Source organism: Sorex araneus, chromosome 2 (genome assembly GCF_027595985.1).
Source record: "Sorex araneus isolate mSorAra2 chromosome 2, mSorAra2.pri, whole genome shotgun sequence".
NCBI lineage: Eukaryota > Metazoa > Chordata > Mammalia > Eulipotyphla > Soricidae > Sorex > Sorex araneus.
Window position 1 is genome coordinate 103,289,012 of NC_073303.1, and position 14,766 is coordinate 103,303,777.

General features: G+C 43.0%; 1 protein-coding gene across 2 annotated transcripts in view; it reads right to left on the minus strand.

The window, feature by feature from the left end:
* Positions 1–14,766, minus strand: part of NSMCE2 (NSE2 (MMS21) homolog, SMC5-SMC6 complex SUMO ligase) — a 253,682-nt gene that overhangs the window by 183,546 nt on the left and 55,370 nt on the right. For both annotated transcript variants that reach the window (XM_055126045.1, XM_004607751.2), the window contains one exon: positions 11,051–11,157. In XM_055126045.1, the coding sequence (XP_054982020.1) occupies positions 11,051–11,157 (107 nt within the window). The remainder of the gene's footprint in view (positions 1–11,050; positions 11,158–14,766) is intronic.

The window sequence follows — 14,766 nt, forward strand, 5'->3', positions numbered from 1 at the left end:
AGACTCTAAAACTTCTCCTAAAGGTTCTCAAGCTTCTATGGCCTACTGCCTCCTTTTTCAGAAAAAAAGGCAAAATAACATCACTTAACAATGCCCTTGGGGCTGGAGCGATAGCACGTCGGGTAGGGCATTTGCCTTGCACACGGCCAACCCGGGTTCGATTCCTCCATCCCTCTCGGAGACTCTGACAAGCTACCGAGAGTATCTCACCCGCATGGCAGAGCCTGGCAAGCTACCCGTGGTGTATTCAATATGCCAAAAACAGTAACAACAAGTCTCACAATGGAGAAGTTACTGGTGCCCACTCGAGCAAATGGATGAGCAATGGGATGAGAATGACAGTGACAGTGACAACAGTGACCTGAAAATCTACTTTCCTGTTTTGCTGTCTGGAGGCTAGGGGGGCACACTTGACAGTTGTTCAAAGACTACTCTGTGCTCAAGAGACATTCTTGGATGGTCTAAGGGGACCACACTTAGTATGGGGGATCAAACCAGGGTCAACTGCAAGCAAGGCAAATGTCTTAACCCCCTGCACTTTCTCTTCTGCTGCAAAGTTAAATTACCTTCTTTAAGCAAACAAAGAGGAAGGACCGGTCGACAGCACTGGAGGCTTGGAGGTTAGAAACCAACTGTGTGGTGCAATCCCAGTACCCTGATCATTCTAATGCCCTTCAGGCTCGGTAGTGCTCACTTTGGGAGCTACTACTCTGGTCCAGATTGGGGGCACTTCAGCCAGCGGGCAGTACTGGGCCCACAAAATCATGTGGTCTGCCCCCTTTAGAGGACCAGAGAGACATAGAAAATCTCACCACGATGAGGGGTAGCCAGTCACTCAGAGATCATGAAATAGGAACATTTAAAAGGAGAACCCAGGGGGCAGGAGCGATAGCACAGCAGGTAGGGCGTTTGCCTTGCACACGGCCGACCCGGGTTCGATCCCCGGCATCCCATATGGTCCCCCAAGCACTGCCAGGAGTAACCCCTGAGCATCACTGGGTGTGACCCAAAAAGCAAAAAAATAAAATAAAATAAAATAAAATAAAATAAAAAATAAAAGGAGAACCCAGAACAGGAAATTTCCTCTCTGGTCCTGTACTGTGCACATGTGGATGGCAGGAAAAGCAAGGGTTCTCACCTCAGTACACAGAGACTCAAAGAAATACAAAGGACCAAGAGCAGCAAGCAGCCGTCAGGAGAAGCAGAGCGCAGGGCACCACAACAGAGCAGCAGGTCACAGACAGCACCAGGGACCTCCAGATCCGAGCAGTGAGAACACAGCACCGATGGTGCACACGGAAAGCAGCCAGGCCAGGCCACGGGCCATCGGGGGATCCAGAACTACCTTCCAAAAGCATAACCTCAGCATTACACTAGCATCTGGAGTTGTGTGTGCTGGTTTTACATACAATCACTCAAGCAGTCACACTGAGTCAGCCAGCATTAGGGTAACAAAATGGCCCTTAGTAGAAAAAAAGATTTTCCCTGCGCCAGTCCATAGAAAATCAACATGAAGATTCATTAGTTTAAAGAGCATTATATTTGTGATGAAGATTTTCCTTAAAAAAAAAAAAAAAAAAACAGAAAAAATTCAAAATGCTCAGGTGGTGAAAAGTCTCAAATGGTCATGGATCAGAAGAACAAAGGATACAGAATTACGACTGCCAAAAGCTTGATGCTTTGAGCAAGAAACATAATCAAAAAGAAATCACCTTCCGTTCCCTTGCTGTGGTCAGGGGACTGCCTCTAGTTCAGACTGAAAATGCTCCTTCTCACCAGTACAGCTGCGAATGGTCATCCTACCTGCCTGCCCGCATGTCCCTCACTCCCCATAGTTGTTTTCTGTTTTTTTTTGGTTTGGTTTTGTGAGTGGGGGAGGGTTGGGCCACACTCAGCTATGCTCAGGACCTCCTCCTGGCTCAGTACTCAGAAGTCATTCCCGGTAGTGCTCAGAGAGCCGTACTTGGTGCCACAGACCACACTGGAATTGGCTGCACGTGCAGCAAGCATCTTAACTTTCTGGGGCCTACATTTTTATTCAAAAGAACCTTTTCGTGTATTTTCTTTTCATCTATACCCTTTCTGAGGTCAATAATTTTCAGGAATTGTCCGTTTGAAAAGCAGCTGACAATTTGCATATGACACACCGAAAAAATACATTTCCTTCCCAATTTTTTCCAAATGGGTGCGATTTTAATTAACAAATATTACTTATAAGATTGTAAGCAAGATTGTTCGATAAATAACATAATTATATACTCCTGTGCACAGAGAGAAATATTTAAGCAGCATTTCTTCAAATCTTCACTTAAAATATCTAAGAACAAGATAGTCCCTGGATTACTGATTTTTTTTTTTTAACTTAGCTGTCTGGTTGCAATCCAAAGACATCCCTCCACTCCAGCCCCCAATACACACACACACCACACACACACACACACACACACACACACACACACACACACACACACACAGCATAGGTCAAAAGTCACAACCTCTCTCCTAATCATAGTAGAATTATGCCTTTAAATCAGGGAACTTTATATTCAATTGGCCAAATGCCATGCAGCTCACTGGGCTCTGCACTGTCCTCCTGACCCAGATTCTGTCCAATCCTTTCTGGGAACAACAGTACTAAGAGAACTAAGTTCCCCCTAACACACTCTGTCCTGTCCCCTGCAGGTGTCTCCCAGAAGAAGCCCTTCCTTACGCCTCTTTAGGACCATCAAGTCACTGGCCTCTTCCTATGACTCCCTGTGGCCCACTGTACATTTTAGCTCAAAATTCACTTGTGATACTACATGAAAATGATCAGGAAAATTGTATGTCCCTTCCAGAACTTTCTGGGCAGTGTTAGGAATTAGTGAAACAGGACTGTTCTAGGTGTGTTCATGCGATCACACTTCATCCTTGCCACAATTCTACAAAGAATTAAGAGGCTCAGAGTTAGAGCAGAAAAGGCGGAATTTGAGCACAAGCAACTTTTATCCCCTCTCCTCTCCTTCCTCTCTTTTCTTCTCTTTCACTCTTTCTGTGCCAGGTATTAAACCCAAGCCTCTCACATGCAAGTCACATCACCAATCTTCTTACTCTGAACTTCTTGGATTTTTCATTCTCTTAAAAAAAAAAAAAAATTAGGGGGCTTGAGAGTATTCCCAGCTATGACCAGGGGCAATTTCTAGCTCTGTGCTCAAGAGTGACACCTAGCAGTGCTCAGGGGATAGGTGGTGCCAGGGATCTCAGCAACCTCAGTCACCTGCAAGGCAAGTGTCTGACCTCCAGTACTATTTCTCCAGCCCCTCCAGTGTTTATCATGTCCGTCAAACTAGTTTGAGGGTGCCACTAATTTGAGCAATCTGTATATCTATGCCAAAAGGACTTTCTATCTTCATTAGACTAGGCATGGTTATGAGATCCAAAGGCAAATAACTACTTGCAACTGCACACTGTAGAAATGTACTCATTTATGGTGCACCTGTGGTGCTCTGTTCGCCAGTCAGCCCATTTCCACGCCTCTCTCCTGCTGCCCACCAGCAGCCCTGCCAGAGAGTGGGCAGGAGGCGGAGGGGAGGTCTAAGACCCAAGTTCTTTAATATTACTCATTGTGGTGATGAAAAGCTCGATATGGGGGAGACTAACATCACCCCATAAAATGAACTGTTTGTTCATTTAAATTTCAAAGGATTTAATGTGACACCTGACTAAGTCCAAAGCCGGCAATGACCAAGTTGCTCTGTGCAAGAATACTCCCACTGGGCCAGAAAGACAGCTTAGAGGGCAGGAGCACGTGCCTGGCATGCACAAGACCCCAAGTTCAACTGCTGGTGTGGCCCCCTGACCACCACTGGCTGTGACGTTGCTGGCGCCCGGTAGCTCTGGGACCAAGCAGTGAAAGGGCATACAGCCTGACAAAGTACTGCTAGGAGAGAGCCGGATTCCAAGTCCATCAAAAAAAAAAAAAATACTTGCAGGATTGCCTGATGCCACGAGGAGAAGCAGGTGAGCTTCACTGAGTTTGGCAGGTGTGCCCGTGGTACAGCAGCCAGCCCTCAAGGTGCTCTATGCTCTTCCTGCCCACACCACTGTGGGGTCCTTTCTGTCAGTTCCACAGTCCTTTCACCTTCTTTCCGCAAAATCACAACAGAGCCTCCCCTCTCCTGGATCACTGTTGCACACAGGAGTCCTGTTTGCTTCACACATTACTGCCTGCTCCAGAAGCCGCTCCTTCCCTCGCCCACCTTTGGGGGAGCAACAGGCTTGTTGCTTGGTGGCCCGGTCCTTTCCTGACCTTCCCCAGAGAAGCAGCTCTCGGGGGTCCTTTCACAGAGAGGGGTTAGGCAGCCCCCGGCGCCCACCACGCCTCAACTCTCACCACAGACACACTGCCAGACACAGTGCTTCTCCCAGGGCAAAGGGAGCTGGGAAGATAGGCACATTTCCCCAAGTGGGCTCTGTGAACTGCCACTCCTTCCTCCCCAATTTTTTTGTTCTTAGTTAAACAACTTTAGGAAATTACCAAATACCAAATTCCTCCTTTGGAAAAATCACAATGCATAAAAGCATATTAAAGGCTTTGGCGTCTTTAAGGAAATTCCTTTAATCAAGCATTCCCTAAACTTACTTGACCACAAAATCCTTTTTCTCCTTATTATACTTACTCACATCCTGATTAATTAGTATTATGGAGCAAACTTTTGAAAGTGCTGCACTAGGGGTGCATTAAGGCCCAGTGGAGTGTAAATGTTTTATAATTCTGATTACGAGTCAACATTCAATACTGACAACACAGTAGGCTGGAATTCTATAAGCTAGCCAGAAAGATCTCAGTCCAGAATGTTCCCCTACTTGCAACTCAGATTTACAATGGAAAGCCACATTTGGAGCGCACTCGCTCTAAAATGCTACTGAAACAACCTTCTTTGGGGAATAACTGGAGAGGAGTTCTGAAGCATTGCAGGAGAAAATTCCTTGCCAGTAAGCACAGAAGTAAAACCCCTCTGGGCCAAGTGGTTAAAGAGTCAATACCTAAACTTTTTTCCAGTTTAATTTCCATACCAAATAATATTTCAGAGGTGAAGGGGTTCATATAGGGAGCACTTGGTAACTCTGGACAGAAAGGTAGCACTGTGCAATGTGGGGGTGGCGAGCAGAGGAGTACTGTATTCTCCAGTACTTTCCCATCTGGCTCCTAGAGAAGTTCTCTAATTCACTCCACTCCCTATCACCTCTCACCTCCTAACCCACTGACAACAGCAATTTCTCTTTTGTCCTCAGGATTGTATAACCCTGCACCCTGAACTCAAAGCCCTCCTTCCTCTTTTTGTCAATGACTCACAATGTGAAATGCAATCTCCTATCCCATCAGTAGGTGATCACATCTAGTAAAACCCATCCTCTCATTTGGAACTGCGTTCAGATACTATAAACTATCATTAGCTTCTCAAGTGAGAAATGCACCCCAAGAAGACTTCACTAAAACGCTAACTGCCAGCATGCATGCTCCCCCAACTGATTTCCTGTTACAGCAGAGCTCCGAGGGTCAGCTAGAAGCACCACATACAAGGGGCAAAACTTAGCAGCTGATGAAAAGTGGCGGGTAAGAAGGCACAGGGAAGTTATATGCCAAATACACTGTCAACTGGTTGCATAATGACAAGACTCCGGTAAGCTATACCTTTGACCCACCTCAGTCTTTTATTATATCTAAGATTATGTTGGTTTCAACAGCTTGGGAGGTATATTTTCACTCTTCTAAACCCTCAACATATTAGTTCCTTTTTTAAAAGGCAGATTAAATGTTCAGGTTAGCTTATTAAGTAAAAACCACAGTACACAGGGAAAATCCGTGGACAAATTTATAAAAACAATACATGTAGAAGATCTAGCCCTGAGCAGCTCCTATTAGGAGCAGAAGGAAACGGACTGTTTTCTTCCTAGGCTTTGGAGAGGAATTATTACATACAGACTTCAAAAACAAACAAACAAGTATGTGGCAACAGCCCAGTTTAAAGGCAGTAGTATCTTAGGCAATACATAAGAGACACAAAGAAGGTAGCAAAGGAAATTGAAGAATATACAGACACTCTGGATTTTTCAACTGTATCAGTAAGGTTAAGCAGCATATCCTAAAAAATCAATATAAAAATAAAGTCTAACAGTTCTCTTGTGAATTAAAATATATTAAAGAACACAATCATCACAATGAAAAACCACTGTGAGCAAATGTCAAGATATAGTTGCTCTGCTGAACTCCAACACTGGCCTGCTCACCCCAAAGCACAAACACTGCTAATAATATGTGAGTTCAATCTGAACCTGCCTAGGTATTTATCATTTCATTTGATGGCTTTGTCCTTAAAAAAAAAAAAAGGAGAGACAACGAGAGAGGGAGGGAGGGAGGGAGGGGGGGGGGAAGAGAGAGAGAGAGAGAGAGAGAATTAAGGAGATCCCAAAAAAGTCACAAGAACCACTCCATGAGAATGGCTGACTCTTTATCATCTCTTACTTGGGGAAAAGCTCAGCTCATGGCTTTGGAGCTCATAAAACAAGACTACAGATTTAGTTTCTTTAAATCCTATAAAAATCCTATATGGAAACAAATAAACAGTACTACCACTGATGTTCAATATGATAAAAAGTCTCATTTCAAGAGTATTCACTTGTGCTTGAATTAGAAAAGTAGCTTGAGAAGCAGAATATCAAAATATCGTTGTTCCTTTTTGTTTTGTTTTGGGGCCACAGCCAAGCAGCGCACAGGGTCTATTCTGGGCTCTGTACTCAGGGATTGTTCCTGTCAGTGCTTGGAAGACCATGAGGTACTGGGGATGAACGCTGGGTGGCTAAGAGCATTCAGTTCAGCCTACTGAACTCTCTCCAGCTTTGAAATGACTCTGAAGTCAAACATGGCCGTGGCTGGTATTGCTACGCAAAGGCCCTAGAGCAGGCGTTCAAGTATCTAAATGAATGCACACTGACACATCTCGGACAATTACTCCACATACTCGACAGGCCTGTGGAGGGGCTGGGAATGTGGTTCCACGGCGAAGCACATGCCCTGCATGTGCAGGATCTGGGTTTGATCCCAGGTACTGGGGGGCAGGGTGGGGGGGAAGGGGGAGCATTCTCTTGCCTAATTCTCCCAAATTGAATCTTTGCACTGATTGAGGCACTCTGAAAATCTGACATCAAAATAATCAGCAAAGTGGGCATCTCCATCTCCAGTGAAAATTACTATGAAAGTTCTAGACTACAAATACCATATTAGGGCACATTCGACTTTCCTCCCAGATACACATCACTTTCTTAGAAATAGCACCCTCAGCTAAACTATGTCCTGAAGTCAGTCGTTTGCCACGAACTCTGCATCTTCCCATTAGAAAACACACAGCAGTGCCTAAATGTAGTGTGCAGTGTTGCGGTGTTGGACATGCTTCTTTCTCTCTGCCTTTGGACCCCCAAGGGTGAGGGCCCGTGGGCTCTGCTGACTGACCTTCTACCTCTGGCATCTAGAAGCATCTAGCACATGGGTATGAATGCTTTACTGATACTTATTCAATGAACAGCTGAGAACAACAACAGCAACAAAACAGAGGCCCCTTCTCTATTCTCAAACAACAAATGCTTAGAAATCAAGGGCAGGAGCCTTAGCGTCATGAAAAGCCTAATGTTCAGAACACCAATCTGTTCTCAACACTGAACAGCAGTTTTTCTCTGGCACTAACAGCGACAACAGGAGTAGCTGTTCCATAGGATCTGTATGCCATCTCATAGCTTTCAGAACACTTTAGCACATGTGAACCTCATGACTGAAAGCCTCCAAAGAGTTAATAACAGAACACCGTATTGGTTTGATATGGAAAAGATGTGACAGGTATATAACCCACTTATCCCAAAAGGGGTTTTTTGTTGTTGTTATGATCTATGGTTAATCAGAGAACTTCTTGATGCTCCGCTCTTATAAACCAACTTCTTGACACCCCCCTCTTATAAACCAACTAAACCAGAGTACTATTAGCTGGTGAAATCTTTAAAAGCACTGATATAAATACTGATTCCATATTTTTTAAAAAAAGGCTTTAGGCATTGCAGAATACAGTAGTTCTATTTTCTCAAAGAACAAAGAAAGGCAATCTGAGAGCTTCTGCTGAAGGCCGAAGGGACTTCCCAGGGATTGCTGGTAAGTTGACCCAGGCTTCTAAGGTTCCAAAACAAACTTCTCAAGCCTTTCCAGAAAGCATAACCTTCAGAATTCTGTGGAGGTGAGAGTAGGAGCTATTTATTTAGACAATAAACTCTAATGCTCTTTGACTTGAGCAAAATTTTCACTTTCAATGACTGTAAAAACTCATGAAGGGTGGATCAGAATCTGAGCAAATGGTCTATGACTGCAAGCTGAGTAGCTCTTAAAAGTCTGTGATCAAGCAGCAGTTACACAGGACACCTATGAATTCCTATTACCTAGATTTTTTCTTAGTAACTTTGCTTAAAACAATTTCTTTGTTTGGGACATTATAGATATCTCATATTGTAACTTTAACTAGCTTATATCTAAATCTTAATATGATTTTTGAATTCCAAAGTAAGATAGGTCAAAGCCAATAAAATTTTCATTTTATTTTATAAAATAAAGCAAGCAGAACAAAGAACTGGCTTTAAAAAGGGAATATGTTTAGAAGTATGAGTTTGCATTAACTGAGGATTTTAGGGCTCTATCAAATTTTATAAATGTCAAAGTGCTTTGGTACGCTGTAACTAATTTAATTCACAGACTGATCTTATGAAAAGGCAGCTCAAAGGTTTTATAGACAGAAAACAGGCTCTATGAATTTAAGATTCTTGTCCAAGGATCACAACTTAGAAAGTCTACTGCAAGTGGAATTTGAAGGGTTTCTGATTCAAGACCACAGGCCTTTCTAAAGAACTATTATTTCATTCTGACCTTTTACATGCTTTTGTTCATTCTTTACCTCCCACCCAAAGAGCAAGATAAAAATGTCCATAAGTTCAAATATCTAAAGAGTACAAAGTATATATATATATATATATATATATATATATATATATGAAAACAAAGTGTATATATGTGTGTGTGTGTGTGTACACACACACACACACACACACACACACAGGGCCAGAGAGATAGTACAGGGATCAACTTGCATGTGACAAAACTGGGTTCAATCCCTTGCACTACATATGGACCCCCAAGCTCCACAAGGTGTGATTCCTGAGTATCAAGTCAGGAATAAATCCTGAGCTCTGACAGGTGTGCTTCCCTGCCCCCCCCCAAAAAAAGTATAAAATATTTACCCTCAAAGTAATAGTTCTATTTTTGTATGGCATTATTTGTTTTCAGACATTAGATACCTTATAAAATGGTAAACTGCTACTTTTAGTCTTGAATCAAACTGTCCTAAAGGCACAACTCTACAAAAGAAAAGGATAGTAAGACATCATCCTCTCCAGGGAAAGACCAGGCACTGACCAAGCATCAGAATCATTGAATCCAAGTTGTTCCATAGTCTGCTGTGGAGGTGGAGCTGAAAAGGGGATAGAACTCAACAGAATCACCTTTCTGTTTAGTAGTGGAGGTGTGGAGCGTGTGCTCAAGCGGAAAGAGATGCTACTACTATGAGTGAGGCTGAAGACTTTAGTTCTTTATGTAAAAATACCTTAAATTATCTGTGTATCCCATAGTATAATAGGGGGGAAAATCCCCAGTCAAGTTCTTTAACCTCCAAAATTGTTTTCTAATCTATAACATACACTGTGCTATTAGATTTGCACAACCTCAAAGTTAAAGACTGAAGGCCTATCAAACAACATCAATAGATACATAGGGTTCCAGCAAGATTAACCTCTACAACAGGCCTAACTGATCTTTGGGAGCAAAAACACTTTATCCTATTGTTGGTCTTCCTCTTTCAGGCAGTGGTCTTTCATCCTGGATGCACAGTAGCATATGAGCTTAAGCAAACATCTGGTGTTTAAAATTAAACATTAAAAAAAAAAAAAGCATTTTTGTTTTGTTTTTGTTATTTGGGTCATACCTGGCAATGCACAGGGGTTACTCCTGGTTCATGCACTCAGGAATTACTCCTGGCGATGCTCGGGGGACCATATGGGATGCTGGGAATCAAACCCAGGTCAGCCATGTGCAAGGCAAACGCCCTACCTGCTGTGCTATCACTCCAGCCCGAAGAAAAACATTTTTAAAGCAGCAAAGTGTTCGTAACTTCACACACTATATAACTATGCAATGTTCATTTAAGTAGTACATATTAAATCATACATTAAAATGTATCTTTTATTGCAGTTTTCAATCTTGGGAGATATCTGATTTTCAAAATGTTCCCAGTGATATAAATAAGAAAAGGCAAATAAAGAAACCAGAAGTACAGGACATCCTATTACACAGGTATACGAAATCAGTTCAAAGGGGAGTTTCCACTGCTCAGAGGACAAAGGACTTCTCAGAAACATTATTGCAATCATATTGCTCACTTCTTACTCAACTTGGTACTGCTGAAAAGGACATTGCTATGTTCTCACCTTAACTGCTTTATGCCTTGTTCCTGGGATAGCTGAAGACAATAAACTTAAGTTTGATGTCTGAAAAATGCCAACCTTTTTAAACTTGCTCCGAAACTCTTCCCCATTATCTAATGCTATGAATTACAACAGAAGTGTATCAATTAAGCAAATACAATGATAGATGCAAATCTTGCACTTATCTTAATATTTAATAGAAGTCCCATATTTGAAAAGAAGTTTTTAAATTAAAAGCTGCGAGACCCCCCAAAATGCGTGAAAACCTAAACTAGATGTAATATCCTCATTAAACGTGGGTGGCCTAGCTGGGAAAATATTTAAAATTCCTATTCCAGGAACTTCCTGATTGAAATGAAATTAGTAGCTGCTACAGTAAGAAAAAGAAGTACTAAAGGTTAGAGAAGAATTTTGATTTGATGTTTCTATTTCCAGGTCAGTGCGTGTGTTTCTGCTTGCAGGTCAAACATTAAATATAGCCAGGTAAGAGGTGTAGACTTACATGATTTATTGTAGATTGAACGGCCTTAACATAATGGCTTAGTTCCCGATCCATTATAGCAAATTCAACCATCGCCTTGTCCATACTATATTCACTACTCACTTCAGCTAAAAGAAAAAGAAAGCAATGATTACTTTCAATTTTCAAATGTCATTCTGGGAAGAGTTACACCAAAAGATTCTGTATTAGTCAATGATCTATGTGATTTGGTAAAGGTATTTCATATTTTTAAGAAACTTCCTCAATGTATGCCTGCTAGATTCAAAATTCTAAGAGTATACTCAATAAAGGGCCCAAAAAGTGAATCCAGGGGCCAGGGAGTATCTCAAAGGGTCGAAGCACATCTTTGTGTGCTGGACACCTGAAATCAATCTCCAGTACTGCACAGTCTCCTGTGCACTACCAGGAAGTGACCCCTGAGAACTGTTCTGGCAATAACCCCTTAGAAACACAAGGTGTGACCCAAGAACAAACAAAAATGGTAGACTCAAGACTCAGGATTCTAGACAGAGCAATTTGTACAACCTTATATCAGTCACTCTACTTCTGTCAGCCTTCATTCCCCCATCTATGAACACAACCTTCTCTTATATGAGCCTCACAGGATTGTGAAGACCAATATGTCTTCTCTTATATGAGCCTCACAGGATTGTGGAGACCAAGGGTTTCTACCTCTGGCCGGATGAGCTATATGGACCAGTCCTCTGGCTGAGAATGAGGGGGACAAAATGAGAGCAAGGGAACAACAGAGGCAAGAGCAAGATGGAGAGTCAGAAGGAGAACGAAAGAGAACAACAGTAAGAAAGAAAACAAGAGACTGAGAGAGCAAGAGAGACATAGAGAAGGACAGAGACAGAGAGACAGACACAGAGATAGAAAGAGCAAGAGAAAATCAGAGGGCAGAACTACAGAGGGCAGGGAGGGTGCAAGCCTGCTTCTGAAACACTGAAAAGTCCGCTCTCCTAACATTTCAGCCTGGGTTCTCCTCCCTGGCTGGTTTGGGAGTGAGGTGGTCTCACAGTGAAAGTATTCACAAGTGCTCCCCTCTCAAGAAGGCCTTAAATAATCCCTACAAGTGACAGGTCAGCAAATGATAACGTGGAACAGTAAGAAAACCCCACAAATCTAAAGCTACCTAAAAACAAGTCACTGAGATTAAGAATGGAGGAGAGAAACTCTAGGTTCAACGGGACCGGGAACTAAGCCACCCCTGGCTGGCATCCAGATCACACATCCTTCTCTTCTGGAAGGGAGCAACATGACGCTCACCAAAACTATGCCGCCAGACCCCGTGCCAGGCTGTTTCATTCAGGGCACCCCAGAGGGGGCGGGAGAGACCCCTTCCCGCCCCAAAAGACCCAGCCCCAGCAATTGAAACCTCCGGAACTCAACTGCCACCATGCTCACAGTCATCTCCACACTCTTGGGCTGAGCCTCACCCAAGAGTGAACCTTTCCTTGTACCACGTAGCCACATTTGCAGCCGCGCAACACTTAATAGGACGCACCCTACCCATACTCCAAAAGTACTGCACCACATTTGATAAGATTCAAAGTAGGATGCAACCAACCTTAGGATGAAATATTATATTATTTTGGTTCTGCTTTGGGGCAGGGATTGGGGTTCGGGATGGAAACATCCGAAATACGGTAGTGGGAAGGTGTAATGGAGGTGGGATTGGTGTTTGAATACTAAATGTAATCAAATATTGTGAACTACTTTATAAAATAAAAAAAATTGTAAATAGAATGGGGAGAAACAGACCCACCAATGTTTCAGTTATTTAAACCAGAGTTAAATCCACTTTCTACCTGCCACTATAGAAAAAGATATGAGGACTGATTTCAAAAATAGAAATGAAAATTCCATATGTTCCAGCCATCATTACAGATGGGCACGTAACCAAGGACATGACATAAGAAAGCTAATGTATGTTTGGAACCCTACACTCACAGCAGCAGTGACCATACGACAGGCGACTGATAAGCAGTTGTGATGAATATACCCTAAGAAACACCAGAAGCAGCCCCCAGGCATACAGACAAATAGCAGCCCCTGAACACTGCAGGGTGTGACCCGAAAATCAAAAAAAAGAGGGAGGTGATGAACAGATCAGAAAAGAGAGTTAGTACTCTTAAAGGTGGTTTAACTCTTTTTTCTTTTTAGTCTCTACACATAAAACTTCTGGGAAGACTGGGAATACCTGTAAAGGAGATTAGAGGCCACCCCTAAAGCCTCCATCCCTCTCAGAGCGCCCGGCAAGTAACTGAGAGTATCCCGCCCGCATGGCAGAGCCTGGCAAGCTACGAGTGGCGTACTCGATATGCCAAAAACAGTAACGACAATCCTCATTCTCCTGACCCAGAAAGAGCTCCCAATATGCCATCGGGCTACATTAGCACACAACAGGGGCAAATGGAGACGTTACTGGCGCCCACTCGAGCAAATCGATGAACGGGATGACACTGATACAGTGATACACATAAAACTTAATAAACTTAATAAATCAGAAAAACATAGAGAACATGGGATAATACCTTTAATGATTAAAAAATTCAAAAAGCAAGCAGATTCAAATCACATTTATAAGAGTAAAGCTGGATTTCTCCCCAATTCAAATACCTATCTGAGGCAAAAGTCATTGTTTCTTATCTGACAAACAGACAACCCCAAAATCATGAAATAATGTAATAGTCACCAGTTTTTCATAATTTTAAAAATAATTTCCGTGGACCTAATAAAAATGATAAACTGACAGTAGTTACAAGCATATTCCATAAAAGAGCCCCGGATGAAGCTGCTTTTGCCCGAATCCTTCCTAGCTGCAAGCCTCAGCCCTCACAAAATAGGGAGCGGGAACGAGGGCACAGGGATAAAGCACCTGCCCTGCAAGCAGCCCATCCCAGCTCGACGCCCAGCATGCAGGGTCTTCCAAGCACTATCTGGAGACCCCAAGCACAAGCTGGGAGCAGTCTCTGGATAATGCCAATCATAGCACAGGTCCCTCCTTACTGGTGTGACATGATACCTCATCAAAAAAATGGGGAGAAGAGAAGAACAAAAACTTCCTCACACTGCCAATAATGCTATGAAAAATGTTCTGCATTACTGATCACCAAGGAAATGTAAATCAAAACAATGAGAACCTTACACCAATGAGACTGGCACAACTCAAAAGGAACAAAAACAATCAGTGTTGGCGTGGATGTGGTTGGTGTGGAAAAAAATAAACCCTCATCCTCTGGTGTACCCATATCTACTGGACCAACCCCTCCAGAATCAATATGAGCACTTTTCCAAAACCTAGGAACTGATGGGGCCAGGGCAACAGTATAGCAGGCAAGGTGTTTGCCTAACACGCAGCTGATCAAGGTTTGATCTCCAGAATCCCATATGGTCCCCCGAGCACTATCACTATCACTATCATACCACTGATCCTTGATTTGCTAGAGTGGGCCCAGTAACGTCTCCATTTGTCCTAGCCCTGAGATTTTAGCAGTCTTTCTTTACTCGTCCTTTCCCAACGGTGCTGTATTAGAGCCTCTTTTCAGGGTCAGGGGAATGAGACCCATCATTGTTTCTGTACTTTAGTATATGAATACACTACAGGGAGAGCTTGCCAGGCTCTCCTGTGCAGGCAGGAAAACTCTCGGTAGCTTGCCAGGTTCTCTGAGAGGGAGAACTAGGCTATAAGACTTCCGGGAGCTTGATTTTAT